The sequence below is a fragment of the Larimichthys crocea genome, chromosome XXI (genome assembly GCF_000972845.2).
Source record: "Larimichthys crocea isolate SSNF chromosome XXI, L_crocea_2.0, whole genome shotgun sequence".
Classification (NCBI taxonomy): Eukaryota; Metazoa; Chordata; class Actinopteri; family Sciaenidae; genus Larimichthys; species Larimichthys crocea.
Window position 1 is genome coordinate 9,617,889 of NC_040031.1, and position 23,827 is coordinate 9,641,715.

The 23,827-nt window shown below is 45.0% G+C and overlaps 1 protein-coding gene across 2 annotated transcripts in view; it reads right to left on the reverse strand.

Moving 5' to 3' along the window:
- Positions 1–1,032: 1,032 nt before the first annotated feature.
- Positions 1,033–23,827, reverse strand: part of sf3b3 (splicing factor 3b, subunit 3) — a 25,564-nt gene continuing 2,769 nt past the window's right edge. Inside the window, exons 1-26 of one of the 2 annotated variants that reach the window (XM_027272788.1) lie at positions 21,255–21,324; positions 20,674–20,829; positions 20,408–20,578; positions 20,102–20,274; positions 19,698–19,839; positions 19,258–19,370; positions 18,932–19,069; positions 18,629–18,732; positions 18,344–18,509; positions 18,158–18,253; positions 17,734–17,806; positions 15,958–16,109; positions 15,725–15,880; positions 15,371–15,526; positions 14,872–15,015; positions 14,573–14,695; positions 14,313–14,467; positions 13,640–13,814; positions 11,765–11,970; positions 9,214–9,370; positions 6,897–7,022; positions 5,461–5,673; positions 5,262–5,360; positions 2,541–2,684; positions 2,327–2,431; positions 1,033–2,220 (exon numbers count right to left, since the gene is read on the reverse strand). In XM_027272788.1, the coding sequence (XP_027128589.1) occupies positions 2,080–2,220; positions 2,327–2,431; positions 2,541–2,684; positions 5,262–5,360; positions 5,461–5,673; positions 6,897–7,022; positions 9,214–9,370; positions 11,765–11,970; positions 13,640–13,814; positions 14,313–14,467; positions 14,573–14,695; positions 14,872–15,015; positions 15,371–15,526; positions 15,725–15,880; positions 15,958–16,109; positions 17,734–17,806; positions 18,158–18,253; positions 18,344–18,509; positions 18,629–18,732; positions 18,932–19,069; positions 19,258–19,370; positions 19,698–19,839; positions 20,102–20,274; positions 20,408–20,578; positions 20,674–20,829; positions 21,255–21,324 (3,654 nt within the window). In that variant the 3' untranslated portion in view covers positions 1,033–2,079. Of the gene's footprint in view, positions 2,221–2,326; positions 2,432–2,540; positions 2,685–5,261; positions 5,361–5,460; positions 5,674–6,896; positions 7,023–9,213; positions 9,371–11,764; positions 11,971–13,639; positions 13,815–14,312; positions 14,468–14,572; positions 14,696–14,871; positions 15,016–15,370; positions 15,527–15,724; positions 15,881–15,957; positions 16,110–17,733; positions 17,807–18,157; positions 18,254–18,343; positions 18,510–18,628; positions 18,733–18,931; positions 19,070–19,257; positions 19,371–19,697; positions 19,840–20,101; positions 20,275–20,407; positions 20,579–20,673; positions 20,830–21,254; positions 21,394–23,827 lie in introns of those variants that run through there. The other variant, XM_027272787.1, reaches the window with a different exon arrangement.

Genomic DNA, 23,827 nt, shown 5'->3' on the forward strand with positions numbered 1-23,827 from the left:
GCTTCAGTCTGAGAATTCTTTATGTTTTTGTAAGAAACATGTATTGGACCATCTGAAGGAGAAGTCTCCATCGATCATGTAACACGTCGTACAGGCGCAGCAGTTTAAATTGACCTCCTGTGAGGATTATCATCACCTCACTGGGAGGAAACCAGCTCATGGGTTTTTGAGTGATAAGATAGAAATGTTGAATATGAGTGATAATAAATGTCAGGGTTAAATCAGAAGTCGACATTTACATGCATGTTCCTCCAACGTATCGTTACAGCTTCAAGATTACGATTATTGAATAATCCTTTTGTATGTTTTTGTAAGTTTATTGTATTGTTCCATTTTTCTCAGCTTTATTGAGCAACTGATAAGTTTGGCCTTTGGTCCAGAAACGTGAAAAACATGCGTACTACTACTACTAGTACTACTACTACATCATTGGTGGCACGCAATCTCTCCGTAAAGATAAATGGAAGAATATCTAATAATAAAAAATGATTTAAAAACATCACGCTACAATAAATTTAAAAACACGTGCATTCATGTTGCCAGTGATGAGCTACGAGTTGAAGATATTAAAAGCTGAAATTAAAAGTTCAAAACTTTTAAAATCCAGATTCAACAATAAATAATAATAAACCTGCTCCATGTGTAAACTGTCCACAGCTGTACAGGGTCATGATGGAGGTGTTGCACGCTCTTGTGCCAGTTCCTTTAAAACCCTTTTTAGTGCCACATTAACTCGTTAAAATGTTTCAACTTCAATCAAGTACATTACCCAATCTGTCCGGTTCGTCACATTTAAACCGTCGAGCTTGTACTCAGACTTCAGCGTGTGTGTTGATGTGAGCCAATCGGAGCACAGTAACACGATTCGTTCTGCCTGCGGCGCCTTAATCAAACTAAAGCGACTCAACTTCACAAACAGGAGTTAAAGCTGTTCCTGTTGAAAACAAAACTTAATGTTGGCCGTGTTAACGATCGAGACAAATGACTCGTCTCCACACACACACACACACTGACAGGAAATGACACACATGGTATTATAAAGCACACACACAAAAAAACAACTTTATTTACAAAAACAGACCACTGCCCCCCGAGCCCACAAACCCCGACAATTCAGTGACTGCTGAGGAATGCTATGTCTGTGCTTGTGGCTGAGGTTGGGAATTTACAGGCCTGAGAAGAACAACACCCAGTGCAAACCTTCAGTGTTCTTCCACCCACTTATTTAGTCTGAGTTCAACTGTCGTCTAATCCCACAGCGTGGCAACGCTTCTTGACCCTGTGGCCTGAGGCTTAGAGTGGGTTGGAGGTCTGCTTCTGTTTGCAAGTAAGCAATATGCTTTTAATGAGCCCCGACGTGTTATCGGGACAGACAGGTGGGCAACCAGGGGCTGAGAAATATTTAATCATCCCATCTTCATGATGGTTGATGCATCAGAAGATCATTCTAAATCGATACACATTAAAAAATAAAAATCATAGAAAAACATGTCGACATCAAAGAGGACAAACTAAGTGAGAGACGCCTTCTCGCTAAACAACAGACGGTAAAATATGTTTTATGTTTTACATTTGACATAAAACGCATTGGCTCGCTCGCAGACGACAGATGTTTCGGGTTCGAAACCGCGCGGTTGCTCTTAAGCCAACGGAGTGCGTGTGAATTCTGTTCACACTTTGACGTGTGCGACTGTGGGAACACAATCGAGCAGAGTCAGGGCTGCCGTCATGTTTCCGTGTTATGTGTGGCTGTTTGAGTGTGTGTGTGTGTGTGTGGTTTCTGCTGATTCAACAGCAGACGAGGTGTGAAGCGAGGTGGTGACGAGGTTACAGTCGACACTGCCGCGTGGGCCGATGTTTACGCACGTTTGAATGCTGCTGCAGCGTCATAATTGAACGTTGTACGGGAATCACAGGCGAGCGATGTTTTGCGGTTTGTCCGTGTGAGAAGGTGTTTGTCCACAGTCAGTCATTTAACAAATCCACACGCGTCTGTCAGTCTGTCCTTTTCCGTAAAACGCGGCACAGCAGGATCTGTGCGCGTCATGATCTGAAACGCGTGAAGGTGTGTGTGCGGTTTTAGAAGGCGTAGCGAGTGCGAATGTCCTCAAGTTTCTTGGAGACCTCTGGCGGCGTTCTGTCCAGCTCCTCTGCCACGCTCTTCTGCTTGTGAGGGTCCATGCTGTTAAACTGCTCGCACAGATCTCCGTCGATCACATTCTGGAGAGAAAAGCAGCAGGCGAACGACATGAATAAATGACAAAAGACTCGGGACATATTACTGAGCTGCACAGCGGAGACGAACAAACGCGCAACGGACACCAACCTTGACTGGGAAGTAGTACGATCTGAAGCTGAGATGGTCTCTGCCGCACAGTGGAGGGAACTCGGAGCGCATATGCATCTCTAAATGCTGGAAGAAGTCGTGATCCTGGACGGAAAAACGGACAGACAAGAAATATAAAAGTTACAAATCAGACAAAAGGGGGTTGAGAAAACTAATTCCGTGCAATCAAAGTGACTGTTGACGCCGTCTATACCTCGTGCGAGGTGAACGGGACCAATATGCCGATGCCTCCGGACAGAGTGGTGTAGACCAGGGACTCCGACCCTCCGGGGATCAGAGTGGTTTTCTGGAGAGATAACACCGTCTCGCCTACGTGGTAGTTCACCACCACCTCGGCCTGGAGAGACAAAGAAAGAAGAGAGAGACGTGTCGCGTGTTATCGTTTGGTCTGGACGGAAAGATGACCATCTTTGGTTTCCGAGTCCTCTGGGCGCTTCACTACCTCCGTGTGACCCACATCGTTAAACACCTTCCACATGTAGATAGAAAATATACTGGCAGACACCTCATGGCATTTCAATTCAATTCTCAGGTTCACATGTTCATATGTGACAGGAGAATGTAAACACACTTTGAGTGCTAGAGGAAGCCTGATCTATTTTCCAGCAGCGACCCGTCCACATTATTCTGACAGGAAGCTCACGCTGACACGAGAAGGCAGGAGACGTCAGAGTACGCGACTGAGCCGAGGTCAGAAAGAAGACAGCCTGGGTGATGGTAATCGGGATGCGCATGTATACAAGGGTCGTGCTGGGGAGCTATAAAACTCTCACGATCCGCCTGGACAAAGTGGGATGAGAAAAAAAAGTAGTAGAGGCTGAGTTAAAATACAGAACGCAGCTCCACTGTGATGGGAAACAAACGAGCCCTTTGAGAAACTCAATATAAACCACGGAGCACAGAAATAAGACGATCTGTGTTTTCAGTTGCTCTGGACATAAAATCTATAAATACACAAGTCATCAGTGGCAAACCTGTATCTATTCCCAACATCTGCAGCGGTGCAGCTCCATCAGAGCGATCACGTCTCATCTCTCCTTGAGAACAAACGAGGCGCAAACTTTTTTTTTACCCTACAGGTTGAAATGCGGCGCATCTGGCCGGCAGCGGCTTTCAATGTGAGGCCCACAAGATGTTTGAGTGTTCAGGACTCGAGGAGAGCGAGTCAGCACAGGCTTAATGTTGCCTCGGGGAAGGGGAGAACTTCCTGACTGGCTGTCCAAACACCTAAGCCGGGTTGTGACCAGAAAACGACTTAAAGAGTTCGGAGTCGTGTCTGCAGGGGAGAAGGCGAGGGATTCGACACCATGATGCCGACGGACTCGTGCTTTGTCTTCTTTGTGAAAGTCGTTGCTACACATCTTTTAGAAAATCTGCAATAAATGTATGACCGCACGCTGTAGTATGAACTTATCGCTGTGCGGTTAACTTTTGACCTCAGCTGTGTAACTTTTCATTTCCCCACATTCCTCCCTAACAATGTTTTAAACCGTTTAATGTGGGAATTTTGTGATGTCAATGCAACTTTGTTGAGCTGAATCAAAAACGGGAGAGACGGGTTAGAAACAACATGACAGGAATCATCCTCTCGCGCCGTGACATGACATTTGTTAAAGACAGTCGACCCTTTCATTTCGCTCGACGGACAGCTGCGCCTCCCCCGCCTTGACCTTCATCTTTGGAGATACATTAAATTAAAGGCATTCCGCTTTGAATTTGATTAATATAAGACGGCCATTAGCCGACCCATGCACGGATAATTGGATTCCTCCAGACAGATGTGAACAGACACACACAGGCATACATTTCGGATCCGGGCATCTAAAAACAGACGTTTCCAAACTCCAAAAAAAATTCTCAATCAATGTCGCAGCGAGGCAGAAATAGCTGACGGACACTGTGTCACCAAGACGACTGGGACCAACTCATAACGTCTAAATTGGAGGGACTTTCCCCAGTCCATCTGCTACCCCAAACACTTTTGGACCATAATTTAAATGTGTATGTTTTTTCCACTGTGCAAGTGCGTGTGTGTAGTAGGTTAAACTTGTGGCTGACGGGGTTATGCAGTTTGTATGTGTATGTGTAGTGGCTGCGCGTGTCGGCAGTTGGAGGTCAGAACGGCGAAGGAGGCAAATTAGTCAATCAGGCCAGAGTCCTGCACAGGACTGACAGTCGTGGTCGTAGCATGAATCATTCAGGGTGTGTGAATGTTTTAACTTTAAAGTTTGTGTAAAGTCAGAATAAATATGTGTTCTAAAGTTTGTCAGACCAAAAAAACAAAGTGTTATTGACCACCCAGGCAAATTTGAATGATTAAAAATATTGACAAGTTTATGAAATTAGGTGTCAAAATCAGGCAACAATGAATTCTCAGCTCCAGGACTGTTGGGGCGACTGAAACGTGTCAGATGAGTTCAGAAAATGACGTGACTAACTTTGAAACATTCTGAGCTGAGATGAATTCATCTCTATCTCTCCAGCTCAGGGTGGCCTCAGCGTGTCATCGAGCCACCCTTTAAAAGGACCGCCCACAAAAATCAAGAAACTGAAAACTGGTAAAAAAAACCTCTAACTCCACATTTCAGTAATATATTGTTCAAAGCCTTTTCAGAAACTATTTTCCAACATTTAACATATTCTGAAATAAATCGCCTTTGCACGTACTTTTAAGTAAATTTTTGCTGAGGAGTCGACAGCGGTGCACTAATCTTGTGGCTTATGGGTCAAACTCTTCTAGTTTCACAAGTTTGCCAAGTTCTGTCAGGCTTATATTCAGCTGAAGGCCTCTGAAACACCTGCTGGCTCCAGCAGTGAATTAAAAAAACAGATGACAGGTTTTTTTTGTGGAAAAGATAACGACTGAAAAAGAAAACAAGGAGAAATTTAAGGGAAGGGAAAGAAAGATTTTTACTTTCTGGGATGCTCCGTTCAGCAGGCCTCTGTCCCACAAGGCTTTGTTTCCTGTGGGGTCTTCATCCACATCGTCGCTGGTGTTGGGGGGCAGACGCACCTGAAAATTATCAAACAGGAAATTAGCACATGCGTTTCTTTAAGCTCGACGGCCTTAGGGAACCATCATATACTGCATGTTCTGATTTGTTCAGCCTTACGATGCTGATGTTGCCGAACTTGTCAGCGGAGGCCATGGTGTCGTAGTCGAGCAGGCAGGCCGTGGTCACCCATCGCGGATACGTGTCGTCGGCGAAGATGATGAGCTGGTTCTCGTTGCGTCGGTAGCGGACCCAGAACAGGCTCTCCTGGACGTCGGACACGATCACACGCTGGCCAATGGTGTAGATGCCGGTCACCAGGTTGGGAACGTGCTACAGAGGAGAGCGATAAGGTCCACTCGGTTAGGTACACTTAAAGACACGACAACGTGTGTGCTGCAGAGAAGTGATGTAGCGTCACACGTCTTTAAAAAGCTGTTGCAATCAAGCGGCAAAGAAATGAAGCCAATGTTGAAGTGCTGTACAGCAACGAGGCCTTTTTATGGCACTGGTATCTTTAACAGCACCGGCAGCTAACACACAACAGAAAATAAAAAGTTTTAAAAAGTGTATATTTTGGCAGCGACATATCTATTCATTCTTAAACTCAAGTTCTCACGCTCATGCATCCGTCTTTGACAGAGGGATCATCACTTCTGTCCTCACGGCACCTTTTTCCTGCGATTCATTTCAAGAATTATATCTAATCTACAAAGGAAGAGGTGTAGCCTCATTACCGAGTTGAACTTCACTTCGGCCTCTGATGTCCTGCACCGGCAGACAGAAACATCTTTGTCTTTACAGGAAAAAAAAACAAAAACCAGCGGCGGTCGAGATTCGACCGCAAATAAACTGAGGTTACGCGCAGACAGTGGATTATTGTTCATTTATTTTGTAAAAAGTTAAAGATCAACTTTAATCCTGTAAACCGCATTTAACTGTACCCGAGTTTAGCTTATCACATTAACTCATTAAAGAGGACTCACAGGTAGATTTGCGATTTAAAAACCTTATTTGACCGTAATTACCCGTAACCAGGTTTCTTCAATGTTTTCCCCCTCAAGGGATCCATTTATATCACAGCCACACAGAAAATATCTCTGCGGCAGTACTATGATCCGTGGCAGCAGCCAGCTTCAAGAACCCAAGAACATGTTAAATTGACCCACCTGGACTTGGTGTTCTACCATTATTGGGCTACTCTCGTCTTACATTGCATAATTTTATTTTTTTCACACGGTATTACAGGTGTGAAAAACATCACGTCTGTCTCCGTGGCAGCTGCAGCGTCAATAGCTGACACTAAACTCGTTATGTAGTAAGATAATGGGTTTTTCCATGACCAATCGATTAGTTGCACAACACCTGAAAGTTGACTTTTTGACCCTCATGCTTCCCCTCTTCAGATTGACGGACACCTTTTTGTGAAGAGCTGCTTTTTTTATTTTATTTAAGGAGGTGGACAGCAGACAGACAGAAGCATTAATGAAATAGGAGCTATTAAAGAAGAAGAAGGTCCCTCAAACCATGCAGCGTGTTCGTATTTAGTCCCTCACCTTGTTCTCACACTTTCGAAGCAGCTTCTTCTTTCCCAGGTCATAGATCCTCAGCAGCTTCCCGACTCCCACCAGGACTCGTCCCTGGAACGGCGCGATAGCCAGAGGGACGTCCTCTACGGGGGTCTGCCAAGCAGGACAGAAGCAGATTATTTCAGGCAGAGAATTTAAGATGAGATGCAGCAGATTTTATATTTATTAAGAGGTTGAAGGTAAGCTCTGGATCTCCCTGAACTGTGATTCAAGAAGGCTCTTTGTCGCAGTTGGTTTTATACACTCAGGTTTGTTGTCCTTCATGTCGGAGCTGACTAACCGATAAAACACGGCATTCTTATAAAAATAATCACGTCCTTCTCGTTGCACCCACAAAAAGATAATCACTTTATCAAACCCTGTGACAGGAAACCATGCCGATCGACTTAAATCTTACAATCAGATTATTTCCCGGTGTGTCCTTCTCTTTAAGCGATACAAATCAGAAACTATAGGTGAAACTGGACTTTTGACTTGCTGGAGTTTCTCAAGTCGTCAGAGATAATCTTTTTTTATACACGTCATAGGGCAACAACATTTTGGGAAATAGGTTTATCTTTAAAAGGTTTGAATTCTGTCTTGTCAAACAAGATTACAGTAGTCTTGGGTCACAAGTCAAAGATTTGCCTGGACGTTCACAAAGAGCATCTTGTGATGTTCCACCTTTTCCTGCAAGTGTTCAATACCGATGAGCAGAGAAGCCCGTTTACTCGGTTTTTCCTTAATGTTATCTAATCGTTCTGCCAAATCCCGAAGCCCTCAACATAAATCCCGCCACGCAACTTTAACCCGGAGAGGACGGTATCAAATCTAATCTAATTTGTATATAGCCCGAAGTCACAAAGTACATTTGCCTCGGAGGGCTTTACAATAGACCCAGGGTTCGAGTGAGGAAAAACTTGCCCACAAAAAAACTTTTCAACAGGGAACAAAGGTGGAAGAAAGCTCAGGAAGAGCCACAGAGGAGGGATCCCTCTCCCAGGACGGACAGACCGATTGACTGAATGATAAAATGATTACAGTAGCAGTGGAACCTGTGATAGAGAGACACAGATGCGCAGCAGCAAGTCATTAACTAACTAAACTGTAATGGAGATAAGGTGTGTCTGTGAAACACATCAGTTTCAGTGCAGCTCGTGCTTTACAACTCCCGACCGGACGATTTACGGACCGCTGCATCAACTTCTGATGTCTAGACTTAAAACTGTGAAGAAGACATTCTTGCTGTCTGCGACAATAACTTTTAGACCTCGTTTGACCACTGCAAATGTTCTGAGTCGTCTCTGAAGAGCATTAAATTATAAAGTCTGACACTGGGAGCATTTTTCGGCTCTCGAGGGATCGAAACCCCTAAAACTGCTTCGCTGGGTTTATTTTCACATCTCAACTCAGATCAAGCGGATTTGACACAATTAAACACATGCAGTAATGAAAATAACACACAACGGTCATGACGACAACTGCAGTAAACATCAGTCACATCTGGGGCTTCAGGCTACATTATCATACTCCACATCAGTGCGTATTTGTTGAATATGTCCGGACTGCAAGTCATCACGGGGTCTACCGGCAATGTCGATGTTTATAGCGTGCATACAAAACTATACGAACCTTTGTGTTACCATGACAGTTGCCTTATATCTTCCATCTGGGCATCCATACCAAGTGTATGTATCAGGTCGAGTTTTGTTTTGACCAGACAGACTCATTGAAAATATCTGATCTGGTTACGTGGTTGGGAAATTCCTCCCAGCGTGAAATGAAATGGCTAACACTCATGACTCACTTCCCTTGTCAATCCACATCAGGTAACAAGCGCATGTGGGCTGATTCACCCCGATGGCCTCCACCCTGCTCGGATTTCTTGGGGAATTGCCCGGGGAGCGGTGCTTGGCGCCAGGAGCAGTAGCATCTGCGTTTGGTGTCATTAAAGCTTTACTGGAGGCTGTCCTGCCTTCCCCCCTCTCCACCTTCCTTCCTTCCCTTCCCTTCCCTCCAATCTTAGCATCAGTCTCAAACCGTGACCTGCTAACACACATTCGCTGCTTTCACAGACATTCAACAGCCTCTGTCCCAAATTAACTGGTGTGATCTCAAATCGGCAAAAAGAAGAACATCACCACTGCACCGAAGAGCGGCTTTTCTTTTCTCATGATACCCGCAGTCGATAAATGTGTGTTCTCCTTTTGTTGGCTGCTATACGTCAACTCCAGGCACATAAATATAAATAAAATCACCAGAAAAAAGGCAGCTTAAGCAGTCAGCGACCTAAATATGAACCCACCTTGTGCACAAACTCCAACTTCTCGCCTCCGCAGACGAGCCGATAGGTGTAGATGAAGCCGCCGCCCACCGATCTGGGGTTGAGAATCATGTCTCTGGCGACGCCCACCAGGACGTACCAATCGTCTCCTGTGTTGGGGAAGCGACACACTGCAACGCTGAAAAATATCAAACCCGGGAAAAGAAGGAAAGAGATGTGAGGCACGGATGTTTGTGCAGAGACAAAACAGAAACTCTTTATTATTGCTTAGACTTATAGACCGTTGATCAATAAATATGCTGAAATCTATGGTCTAAAAGTTGAAGTAAAGCTTCAAATATAGACGATTAAGAGTTTATTTAACCCAGAGATGATATTCAGACATCCTTAAACAACTTTTCGGTCTTGCAAATCAATCATTGCATAACATAAATAGTTGATCTGGGTCCCTTAGCACATTATCGCGTCCCAATTGTTAAAAATCTGGGGGTAAAAGTGGACGCTGATCTTAAATTTGACAGCCAGATTAAAGCTGTGGTGAAGTCCAGCTTTTTTCAGTTAAGGCAGCTGACAAAAATAAAACCAGTCCTTCAGAGACAGCACTTTGAGACACTTTGAATCCACGCCTTTGTGACCACTCGGCTTGATTACTGCAATGCACTTTATCTTTATCTGGGGGGTTAGTGGGTCCTCGATTAGTCGTCTTCAGCTGGTACAAAATGAGCACATTTCACCGATTTTAGCTTCACTCCACTGGCTGCCTGTCCATTTTAGGATTCATTTTAAAGTTCTTTTATTTGCTTTTAAGGCCTTGAATGGCCTTGCCCCACCCTACCTCTCTGAGCTGCTGCACCCCTACATGCCTAGCCGTTCTCTCAGGTCAGCTGCTCCTGACTGTCCCTAAAGCTAGACTTAAGCTCAGAGGGGATCGAGCATTTGCCGTTGCAGCCCCGAAACTATGGAACGAATTGCCGCTGCACGTGAGACAGGCCTCTTCTGTCTCATTTTAAAACCCTTCTTAAAACCCACCTCTCCTCTTTGGCTTTTAACACCATGTAGACGGTTGATTTTATGTGCATACATGCATTTTGTTATTTACGTATTTATTTTTGTCTGTTTTTATTTATTAGTGCCTTTTATTCATTTTATTGTTATTGTTTTCTATTATCTACTTGATGTTTTGTTGTATTTCTATTTTGTTATTCATTGTGTTCTATCGTATTGTGCAGCACTTTGGAAACCCTGTGTTTGCTAAAATCGTGCTATATAATAGGGGTGTAACAATATATCGTGTCACGAAATTTCGCGATACAAAAACGTCACGATACGTGTCGTGGAGGTGGCAAACTGTAGCGCGATATTGGGACAAATTTATAGCTATAGAAGACGCCCCCGCCACATTTAAGTCACCGGTGTGGCGGCATTTTGGATTCCCAATTGTGGATATAAACGGCGGCTGACAAGACGCAAACAATCTGCAAACATTGTAAGAGAACCCTACCCTACACCGCAGCTAACACTAGCAACATGTTTGCATTTTGAGTTTGGGACTTTTCATAGTTGATTATTTACTTTTATTTATTTATTTAATTTGAGTTTAGTTGTAAAATTTCTTGAAAAGAAAGAAAAGTCAAGTTATACATGACACCCTTTAAGAGTTAAAACAGTTATAAACCATTACAAACTGTAACAATAGGGTAAAAGCACAGCATTGTTTTGCATTTTGTGTCTTTTAAATAAAAGACCATTTTTTCCGGTCATATGTTCCTCATTTAAGGCTGTTAAGAAATACCGTTATATCGTATCGTATCGTTATCGTGACCTCAATATCGTGTATCGTACCGTATCGTGAGATTAGTGTATCGTTACACCCCTACTATATAAATGAAGTGGATTGGATTGGATTGAAAAAGGGAAATCATAAAAAAACCCGTAGAATTTCACTATAGCAGTTGCTTCAGAAACCACCTGGCCAAAATTTGAGATGCTGGGAGTTTTGGAGGCCGACTGTCAATCAGTGCGAAAGGCGTAATAAACAGGAAACAGTCTGGGGTCAGGCTCTGGACGGTATTACCTCATTTACCTCGACCCCAGCCGCAACATCACTCTAAGAGTTCAACGCTATGACACAATGTCACATGTGAGACCTCTTCTCCAGAACGAGTATTTTCAAATACTCAGTTAGCCTTGACCCCTTTCTAATCCCGGCTTGTTCTACTACGCACTTCAGTTCCCTTCCTTCCTGTTTATGAATCATTTCCTAACACTTCAAGTTCACTGTGACGAGCCGTAAACAAACACCCACGCTCATTCACTCGCCGGCCGCTCTATCAGATTAAACGATGTGGATTTCTTCAGAGTGATGTTACTCAACTTTCTTTTCTCGTGGGTGCGATCTGATGAAGTCATGAACTGACATTTTTGGCCCTGAGAAGTTTCTCTTTGTGTGGATCAGTTTGGTAGAAAGGATGGAGTAATATCCTTTACTCAAATCGATTAGGTTAGTTCTCAACCTCGCCTCTTATGTAGAAAGATTTCTCTGATCCAAAACTGTTGGGACGACCCTTCTCACCTGAACGCAGCTTCGTTCTGCTCCAGCTGCACCTGGTCCAGCGTTGAGCCCTGTATGGGGTTGACGAGGCGCACCAGCGAGGCCCACTGTCCCGATCCGGCTTTAGGCGCGCCGAAAATGGCTTCCGGGAGATTCTCGTTGAGGAAGGCGGCGGCCATCTCGGCAGCCAGCTCCCTTTCGTCCTCGCCGGCAGCTTCCACCATCTCCTGCAACGGCAACAAGAGGACAAAAGGAGGTCAGCTGAGGGGACACCGCAGCCTTTTCATGAACATGAGTCATCTTTTCTCCGTCACGACGCATTCAGTGGGACAAAATGAACCAAAGCTCACCACAGCGTGTGCACCGTCATGTCTTCATGGAGGCTCGGTTTAATTGTTTACCTGACATTTCACCTGATTCCACCTCATTCGTGCCATTTTATTGTTTAGGCAGCTGGTTAGTGGGCTGGATGAACTAGAGATGAAACAATTTAACTTGCTTAGACTTGTTTCTTGATTTTTGTGCTGCTAAATATTTAAAAAAGGTGCTACTTAAAAAGTGTTTCCGCCTTGGCTGTTTTTATGATCACAAGTTTGCGCAGGGTCTTTTATTTTGAAAAATCTCTATGCCGTTTGTGTGTCTGACTGCTGCTGGCGTCAAAAATAGAATTGCACTATAGCAGCGGTCAGTTGCTTCAGAAACCACCTGGCCAGAATTTGAGATGCTGGGAGTTTTGGAGGCCGACTGTCAATCAGTGCGAAAGGCGTAATAAACAGGAAACAGTCCGGGGTCAGGCTCTGGACGGTATTGCCTCATTTACCCCGACCCCCAGCCGCACACCACTCAAGAGTTCAACGCTATGACACAATGTCACATGTGAGACCTGTTCTCCAGAACGGAGTATCTGAGTTTTCAAATACCGGTGACCCCTTTCTAATCCCGGCTTGTTCTACTACGCGCTTCAGTTCCCTTTCTTCACTTCAAGTTCACTGTGACGAGCCGTAAACAAACAGCCACGCTCTATCAGTGCCGGATGAAACGAGGTGGATTTCTTCAGAGTGATGTTACTGAAACATGTTCAAGTCTTGTGGGTGCGATCTGATGAAGTCATAAAAAAATAGGACCGCATTATCGACTGGGAGGCGTCTGACGCGGACCACGATACATCCGGTCCGGGTTTGAAACATTGACTAGAATTTCACGGGAACTCCTGCTGGAAATCAGCTTTAAAACTCACTCGGCGACTATTTTGATAGATTGGTTAATTGGTCCAGTAGCAAAAAATGACAAACGCACATTTCAGACTCTAAAATCGAGATATACTTTTCATAAATCTCCTGTAGCTACAGCAACATAAAGCCAACATTAGTTTCCACACATTTACCATCTATTCATATGTACATAACCTTGAATTCATCAGGTAATCTCGTTGAGATTAACAACGGCTAAATTAGCCCGATCTGTCCGAACATAAATCTAAAAATTCTAAAACAATCCAAATAAATCTAACCCGATGCGTCGCTGCATCTGTGAAAGAAAAACCGAAACAACAGCAAACTAACCCTAGGGCCAAAGCTTATCTCTTTATCCTGGACTGAACACAATCCATCTCCATGACAGAAACTCAAAAGTTACAATCAAGCCTAGACTTCAAATTACTGGGATGTCAAAAAGACGACCTTGCTGCTCGACCCGGGTGGTCTCTGCACTCTAAACTCCTGAGACCTGACCCCTCATCCTGCGTTTGTGTCGTCTTTTGGTGTGTTTGTGTTTTTTTTTGTGTGTGGACAGGAGATCAATAAAGCTGGAAAACCCCAGATCTGACCTGTTGCACTTTGCTGCGTATCTTCCCCCTATCTCTCTACATGTCAGCCATCCTCTTATTGAACTTCATACCTCGGCCATCTGCTGCTTCCTCTGAGCTTTGGTGGCCTCGGTGTACGCGTTGTGGTCGGTCTCGATCAGAACGAGGTTGTTGGTCTCCGGGTGGATTACAAATTTCCTGGGAGTGTACTGCAGAGGGAAGGCCACCTGGTTGAAGACGGCTCCTAACTTCTCCAAAGCCAAGATTCTGATAGATAGTGAGAAGAGAAGAGAAAAGACGAGGTTACACATCATTTCCAGTCAAACAGCAGAGCAGATCTCCACTCAGCTCTTCTGTCTGTTCCCACTCAATTACATTTGTCGGACCACAAAATAAAACACTAGATTATGCCAACGTGGTGCATTCATAACATACCACGAGTTTATTTTTAATTCATCTTTTATTTACGTCATATCGCAAAGAGACTGAGAGCAACCGCTCGACTTCGACCTGCTTCTTAAAGTCTCGACTGTGAGCGATCAAACTTAAACATTCGGTCGGTTTCAGACAGATTTATTGGTTGCAGAGGAGCGTAATTACAACGTAACCCTGACAGTCATGCACATTTTCTTAAGAAACAGCAGACATGTAGTTAAGTGGCTGCACAACAAAACATTTCCCAGACTTCCAGAACTCCTCACCATTAACTTGATTAATGAGGCAGCTGGAACATGTCAAACTGCTGCTGTGTGCATGTGTCCATACCTCAGTGTGTTAGTGGAAATGGCGACTATGCCTTCAGGACATTGCTCGGAGGCAAAGCCAGAGGCGTACTCCAGGGTCTCGTATGACAGGGGGGTCAAATGGAAGCGAGACTGGTACGAGTAGCTGAGCCAGGAGCGACTGGACATCGCCAGCACCTGCCAGGGAGAGGAGACGCCGAACATTTAGGATTCATCTCGTGATTCTCTTAAAAACGACAAATTCATAGAGTCCGTTTGATGGAAATGTTTTGAGTCACGTACAGCTTCCTGTCCCTGCATCCTGACTCTGAAGAGTTTGACGGGCCGTGAGCCCAGGTATCGTGTTCTGGTATCCGACAGGTCACCGGTAACCGGGTCCAGCACCGTCCTGAGCAGCACACCGTTCTGAGAAAGAAGATCACAACACACACACATTACTCGAAAGAAGAGTACTAGAAAACTAAATTTAGGTTAGGGTTGTTGCAGATTCTTAGAATATTGACTTATTGTACATAAATAAATGGAATAAAGCAGTTTCTTTTTTTTTTTCTGGGATTGTTCTGGCGTCCGAGAAAGAATACCTGAAGCCCGATGTTGAGGTAGAGGAAGCCGATGGTTCCCTTTTCTCCGAGTTCGTCCTGTTTCTCCACCCCTCCCATCTCGACGATGCACAGACTCTCCGGCTGGGCGGGGAGGGCCTGCATACTGAGCGGCTGCAGGCAGTCCTGTACACGATGAGATTCAGAAGGTTTAAGACCATTTCACCATAAAGGACGTCTGAATGGTCTGCTTAACCCTCTGGGGTCCGAGCAATCGCCCACGATCGCAAAAAGCAATTGATAGGACCCCGGTGTGACCCTAAAATGAGTAAAGACTGCTTTAGTCGGGGTCCTTAGGGGCAAGAAACGTGAGGCGTCAAAGATCATGTTGCCTCAAGCGTTTCTCATCGGACAGGGTGCGATTATTTTAACCAAGATGTTGGTTTTTTGTGGCTAGAGGAGATTCATGTCAACCACTGAAAAAACATAACAAACATGGCTTCAATCCAGATGTTGTGTTATCACATTACAACGTTCGTACCGAAGGGTCCAGGGAGATGATTCGGACGGTGTTGTCGACCAGTCCCACGGCCAGGAATCGCGAACGCTGCTCACCAGGCGGGACGTTAGCCAGGCTCATACAGACCACGTCTGCAGACATCTCCTTCCGCTCGGTGTACTCGTTCAGCTGGCCGGACTACAGAACAAGAGATAAAGATTACGGGAGGTAATAACTGTGATGTGACAGTGTCAATAATATTCTGCTGATAGAAAATTCAATGCTACAAAATGAGAATGAACTTTGAGTAGTTACACCCTGAAATCCTTCAGAGACCTGTGACGAAGTCGAAACTAAAACCGGACCTTAAAAAGGCAAAATAAAAAACTTTCTTACCGGGTCCATCTCAAAGTAGACCAGCTCCCCTCCGGTGAGCGCGATAACGACCTGCCTCTGGTTCACAGCGCAGCGGACGATGGTTTTCTTGCCGGGAGTCTTCCACTCATTCACACGCTTGTCTGCTCGGATGTGGCGGATACCGTCTGGGTACACCTGCATAGGAAAGAATTTAATATTTACTCGTTTCCAGCGAGGTGACGATGGAAGGATTCGGAAGTACGAACGCTCACCTGTACGAGTGCGTCTTCGCCGAGCAGCGAGCAGGAGAGGGTAGGCGTCGTTCCCAGAAATCCAGAATCTGTCACTTCCTCTACAGTCTCCCCGATGGAGAGGACCAGGGTGGCGTTCACGAAAGACACGATGATGTAGGCGTCAAATTCATCTGGTGACAACAAGACGAGAGAGAGAAAAAAAAAAAAAAGCGTTCTGATTAGAAGAAATGAATGAGCAAAGAGCACCTGTATGGACAGACGTGTTGGGTTGGGTGGGAATAAAAACAGTAACACAGCAGGACCTGGTTCTAGATAATTAACGTGTTTCCCCAGATGTCTTACACATCCGCTTTAGACCTTACGTGTTTAACCCTATTCCAGTTTAATAAATAAATAAATACAGATATTCAGCAGGTCACGGTTGGGCTTTGTCTCATTTTGAGCCACACACACCCACAAAAAAAAAGTCCAAGGCTGAAATAACACACTCATTTCCTTCACTTTGAAACTTTGAAGAGTGTGTCGATCAAATCGCTCCACAGAGAGAAGAGATGATACGAGCAAACGTTGTAAACCAACACGGCCGAATCTTGATGGCCGTGTTACGAGTGCAACGGTTCACCGAGTTCACAGTTCATATTAAAACATAAAAAATAAAAAAAACACTTGGCTGCAAGGTCAACATTGATGATCTGTGGCCTCGGACCAGATGTTTCATGAGCTGCACACACGATCTTCCTTAGATCACACGGAGTGATGGGCTGTCACAGTTAGGTAACCTTCACCAGATCAGGTCTGTGTCTGTTTATCACAGCACGCCTGAAATCCGACATGACTGCACGTCTTTCGCTTTAAACCAGAGAGGCTGATTAAATGCTTCTGGGAGGAGTTACCCTTTCCCACCTGACTCTCTCCTTCCTGCGCCGTCGCCTGATAAACCGACGTTAACGTCTCCCAGCAAAAAGGTTCGTCACAACAGAGGAGATGTTACACACAGTCGACGTTTCGTCCGTCAGTGTCACAGGTAGCACTGAATCTGTGACATATATTACCGTGCTTTGTCCACCTGACGTTTCTCAGACTGACTGACGGCTGCACGCGACACTTTATCTGTGTGTCGGCTGCCCGAGCGTACTGGAGGCAAACTGACAAGGAAAACACTCGTCTAGGTGGCGACGAACAGTGTGTTAATTCACACTGTACACAAGAAACTCCACAACTCTCAACAACTGACTTTTTATACCAATCTAATTAGTCGCATGACTAAACATATTAAACTATTACTAGGATTGTCTCATTCACATAAACGACCAAAGAAAATACAAACGAGCTCATGTCACCCTAGGAAAAGATAAAAATACATGAATAAACATATTTAGATAATTAGTCAGACGCCTATACTCTCTCCTCCAAAGACCTATATACACGCAGCGTCTCATCCCCAGGGACAGAGCAGCAGCCCACGGTAAGTTTGTCTCGAGTACGATTAGCCCAACATCTTACCTCCACAGTTTATAAGTCTCCACGCTGGGTATAGCCGCACTTTCCTGCCATACACATGCACGACTACCATGCCAACAATAAACGGCCTGGTGCACTGCAGCAAAGACACTTCGACATCAACATCGAAGGTCGATCTCGAGCGGTTATTAATCCTCCGCCTGGTAGACGCAGACTAAACAACAACTAAAGCTATACGTGTTTAAAAATGTACGATGCTGTTGAGGTTTATAGACAGAGGAACTGGAACTCCTATCTGTCACTGTAAGCTGATGAAGGAGGAAACCTCGTTACCTTCCACGTGTCTGCGTACCGTCCACACAGCGTTGGGGTTACCGGGCAGCTCGGACACAGCCATCTCTGACACCTAAAAAGAGACGAATGAGAAGGAAGGAAGGACAAAGGTGGGTTACGACGACACAGCAGACTGTTTTATTACTGAAGGAGTAAATACTGGAAGGAGTCTCCATCACAGGAAGAACTCAGGACTAAAGATGCCACACAAGATCATCTAATCGTGCTATCTGACTGTTTGTTGTCACAAGCTGTAGAGTGAGAGCAAACAGTCAGCGATGGTTTGGTGTCATGTTTAGAAGAGTCATGGTGTGTCTGAACTGAAATCAGAGTGATTTAAAAGACTCTTCAGCTTTTATTCAGAGAAGAGACATGAACAAACTCATCACTTTTCAGCCAGCGGTGTGTGTGTGACAGTGTGTACCTCCAATCCATGTCTAAGGACCCTCAGAGTAGACCGGGGTCCTCGTCCACAGGCGACGTACAGCTGTGGTGTATCCTCGTTGGCCAAATCGGCAATCTGTTGAAAACAAGACAAAGCATGAGCAACGCAACTTTTTAAACGACGTCGATACAGGAAGCGCACACAAACACACACACACACACGGACCTGACAGGACATGATGGGAGATAAGTTCTCCTGTTCGTCCACCAGGACAAGGTTCTTGAGGGGCCGGGGTTGGAAGAAGAAGGTGTCTCCTTCCTCCAGGGGCATCGCAGAGGAGAACTCCGGCTCCTCGTCATCGTCGCCCAAGTGGGCGATCTGGTAAAGGTAGCTAGTGGAAACAAGAAGGTAGATCAACGTGAGCACGAGCTTTGAGAAATAAAGAAATTAAAACCATAAAAAGACGAATTCGAGGTTTTAAAAAAGGTGAAATAAAAACAAATGACTCACTGGTTTCCAAACTCTGAAGACACAAACAAGAAGCCAGTCTTCAGGACACACATGGCTGTTGCCACGGGGATCGTATCAAAGTATTTCAGCCTGATTTCTGTGACCTGAGAGACAACACACACATTTATGAGCTCAGACACACAGCTGGCAAATCAATCCACAGAATAATCAATCATCGACCGCTCGCGAGTGATTGATTTATTGCTTTTCTCTGCTTCTCATTAGAGGCGGGTGTTACGAGAGAGAGACACTGTACGATTCATTCGATCTCCCCCCGCCCCCTTTTGTTTTTTCTGCGCTCACCATTTCTTCGTCCGTTTCCAGGGTAACCTTGAAGATGTCTCCCTGCTCGGTCTGGGCCAGGAAGAAGAACATGGACTTGGTCTTGTGGGTGGCTGAGCAGACAAATATCATGCCGCGCTCCGGGTCGTCCAGGTCGTTCTGTGGGACGGGACAGACGAACAGAATAAGAATCCCTAACCCGGGCATGCAGTGGGTGTAATGACTTATGACGACGCTTCCAAATAAACAAGAATAATAGCACTGGATGAAAAAAAAAAAGTTCCACTCGAGGTCACGGTCACATTGTGGGAAGCTGCAGTCAAAGATATTCAGCATTAAGGACTCACCCTGCGTCGTGGGATGGGGCAGCGGATGTCAGGCTGGTCTCCAAAGTTCTTGTATGTGATGTAGTTTTCGGAGCAGATCAGAACTCCGCTGGGTCCGTCTGAACCACCAGGAACTAGACGGAGAGGAGCAATTAGCAGGTATTATGTTAATTGGAGAGAAAAAGCAAGACGAGGTTTCTCTTTACTACTTCAACATGCTCGAGAATGTGAATTATTGAGGTGGTGCTGAGATCAGAGGTGTTAAATCTTTCTCCAGAGTTCGTCAGAGAAGAGACATGACAAACTCATCACATCTACAACACGTCTGTGTAAAGTCACGGATCCTAGAGCTCCTTCTGGTTGAACGTCCTCGATGTACTCTGACAAAGCGCCCTCGTCTCGGTCACAACTATTCTTTTCATCCCCCGACGTGTGCGACCGCACGTGCCCCGAACGCTTACCGGTGATGAGGAAGTTGCCGTGCTCTTCCAGAGCCTCGCTGTATTTGCGAACCACGTGATTCAAGCCGAGGTCCAGCTCGTAAAAGGTGAGCGTCTGCTGCGTGTTGGCGGCGGCTTCTCCCGTGGGGTCGTTGTCGGCTTCCTGGAGAGAGCAAATATGGACATGCGGGAGTCAAGACGTTTTCAAAATGAATCTATGACTGTTCACAAAACACTTCTTCTCAGAGCTTTGGTGGAGCTCCCTCTGCTGGATAACAAGACAAACTACAGGCTGTGCTGTCATAAAAGACGCGTATGGCTGAGATCAGAGGTGTTCAATCTTTCTCCAGCGATCGTCAGAGAAGAGACATGACAAACTCATCACATCTACAGTCGTCTGAACTGTGAGCTTTCCGCGAGTTTACCTCGTAGTCCATTTCGAGGCAGGCGAACATGGGATTTTCAAAGCCGACGTCGACTCCCACCACGTGGTAGACCAGCGTGTTGGCTTTGTGGGCTTCCAGCGGAGACGAGATGGTCAGTCTGGCGGCTGCGTCTCTGTTCAGAATGTAAACCAGCTTCTGCTTCTCGATGGCTCCTGAAAGAGCATCCAGAACATTTCATTCAACGTATGGTTGTGTCATTTTAATAAACAAAGCCGTCCATTGCTCTCTGATCTGGAGGCACGCCAGCTCCCCTGTTTGATGCTTGGATATAGTTTAAAGTCGTACCTATCATAACAGCTCTGCCTTTTGGATCGACGGCCAGGAACTGTCCGGGGACGATGCGCCGGCAGCCGCTCTTCCCAAACGTCTCCTGGTGGATCTTCTCAAACATGTTTTTGGAGGGATGATATTCCAGGATGACAATCCGACCGCTGTCACTTCCGACGACGATGTAGTCTACAAACACACGGGAACACGTATGAAGACAAAAACAAACAAAAGCGACACATAGATCGAGGGTGACAGCGATGAGTTCGCCCTCAGCTACGTACCTTTGGTTCCTCCGGTGAGTCTGAAGGCCATCAGGGACCTGACGATGCCGAACACCTCCACCGTGAGCAGCGTGTGCACCTTTCCTGTGTTGGCATCTGGACGCAATAATTCCAAGATCTTCCCCCTGGAAACGACGATCTCCTGCATCTTGGTTCCTACACAAACACAAAAGTCTCTTTTCAGCCTTCAGCTTGTGACACACGGCCTCTTTGTTCAAGTTCAGTTAAGTTCCTGGTGGTGCTACATCCGTTGATTGTAGTTAAAGAAAAGACACGACAACATGATGAAAACCCATGATCAGAAGTTAAAATAACGATCTAGCGTCATGGGAGATTATTAATCATCCATCTTTTGTGACAGGTGGACAATATTATTGTTTCAGCTCTGATGTTGATAGTAAGTCTGGGTCTGGGTGCCTCACTCTTAAAAACATGGTGACGGTGTGTAGTAACTGATTTAAATACTTTATATACCCAGACTACAAATGTTACGTCGCCCCCTGAACTGGCAGCTTCACGTTGTTGCCGTCTGGGATAATAAAGATTCCTTGAACAATTGGGGAAACAAATGGAAAGCTCACCTGAGAAGTTCCCATGGATGGCGTGAGTGATGCCCGTGGCACGCTGCAGGGTGATGTTGTACAGAAACATGGCTCCCTCCTCTCTGTTCCTTCCCCCCCCCTACAAAGTCCTTTCAGGGGCTGCAAATGGAGCACCGGGCTGCAGAGGAGAGAAGAGTTCATGTATGAACAGTAATAATAATATACATTATTCCATGTGAACGCAACCTGATCGGTGGTTCGATCCCCGGCTTCCCCAGTCTGCATGTCACCGTGTCCTTGGGGAAGATACTGAACCCCGAATTGCCTCCCTGTGAGTTGTTTTTTGGATAAAAGCGTTGGCTAAATGACTAAATGTAAACTGGGGTGGCAGTAGCTCAGTCCAGTGTTTTTCAACCCTGGTCCTCGGGGAACACTGCCCTGCATGTTTTAGATCAGGGGTCTCCAAACTGTTCCACAAAGGGCCGGTGTGGCTGCAGGTTTTTGTTGAAACAGAGACCCCTGTTTTAGATGTTTCCTGCTCCAACACACCTGATTCAATAAGTGGCTCGTTATCAGGCCACTGCAGAGCTTGATGACGAGCCACTCATTTGAATCAGGTGTGGTGGAGGAGGAAACATCTAACCCCTAAAAATAAACTGCATGCAGAACGGCTCCGCTCTGGAACGACTGCGTACTCCGCCGTCCGGCAACTCACACATAATCTGTTTGTGACGCGCTCAGGTGCGTCTCCGCCGGCTCCATCTCTCTTTACATTTGCATGTCTATGAGCCTTTGTTTGGGGTTAAAAATGCATGTAAATAAAAAAAACAGTGAAAAAAGACTAAATTAAGTATATCGCCTTCTTCTTAGATGCAGTTTGTTTTAGGATTTACATTCCAGGGTTCCCACACCTTTTTCATGAACAAATTCAAGCACTTTTCAAGCACCAGTTTTTCCATTTTTCCAGCACATTTAAATAGGTAGCCTACTAGTTGTGTTTGCCATGATGGTCATGGGAAGCGCAGCGGTGCCACTGTATGGCATAATAATATGGGTCTAATTAGCATTATTTCATATGGTGGTAGATTGACTGTTTTGATTTTTAACTAATTGTGCATTGGCTTGTATTCTCAGCTTGTGAGCGGTGTATTGTGTAACTACCATAGCGCAATAACAGTGACAAATGGGGCTAAAGTATGTCTATCAGCAGACGAGTAATTTCTTTTCAGTGTGTGGAAACCTTTCACAGCAAGGACCATCACACAGACCCAATCCCTGTCCATTAACAAGATACATGTTAGTGCTGCTTGATGATCAACCAGTATGCTTTGCTTTGTACCAGCCCCAGGAAGACAAAATACAGACAAGAGACACTCATGATTTACTGGAATGTAATGTAAAAATCCGCCTACATGTTTCGGCCAGCATGTTGGCAGTCTGTTTATTTTATATGTATGGCTGAGTGTGGGATCTCCATGCTGAAGATCACATCATCTGTCTATTTAAGCGTCAAGCTACGTGTTGAAATAAAGTGTGAACTGGTGAAGGACTGACATGTTTAAAGAATTCAAATTAACTTTACGAAAACACGAAAAAAAAGAAATTGCGTGCAACCACATATCCACTATTGAATTAATACAACTTTCCCCCGAGCAGGGAATGTCAATTTCAATTGTTTAACAAAACTGATTCATATTTACAGAAGGACAATAGATTTGATCAGTCAATCAAAAAAATACAACTATGTATTTTTCAGAACTAGTTGTCTGACTGCCCCAGTGAAAGCAAAAAAACTCAGAATCATTTCACTTAACAGTACAACTAACAGGTGTCGATAGTAGTCTACGGTTATTCCTCGAGTATGATAACTGAGTTCTGCATGTAAAGGCATCGGATCAAGCCGCTTAGGAAACATTTTTGTTTTCTCTTTGGTTTATTGAGATAGACTTCACAAAAAAATTCAAGCATTTTCACAACCTTGAAAACACTGAATTGAAATTCAAGCATTTTCAAGGAATTCAAGCACCCGTGGGAACCCTGTACATTCAGAGTCTGCAGGAAGCAGCACTGTGGCTGAGTTAGCTGCCTTTAAAACAAACAAACGACCTGCAGCGTACAAGTACATCTATCTAATATCTATTTAATGAAGTATTTCTGATTCTGAAAGTGTCCTTGGACCCCAAATTGCTCCCTGTTAGTCACTTTTTGGATAAAAGCGTCAGCTAAGTGATTAAAACGTAAATGCAGTTTGACTGTTTTTAGGAGGGACATTCAAAGTCTGCAGGAAGCAGCACTGTGGCTGAGTTAGCTGCCTTTAAAACAAACAAACGACCTGCTCACAGAGTGTTCATTTTATCAGACGAGACGAAATATGTTCATCAACGAGCCCTTTTCTCTTGACTAAGACGAGACGACGACGAGGCGATACAATGTTCTAAAAACACATGTGCCAATGTGTGTTTTTGTTGACGAATAATGTCACGCAAGAACAAAAACGTCCTCCTTGTTTTCGTCTCCTACATAAGAAACAAAAAGCAGCATCCAGTCCTGCCGTCATGTGTTTGTGCCAGCACTTCTTTCCACACGTCTGAGATCCTCTGGCTGCTCTCGCA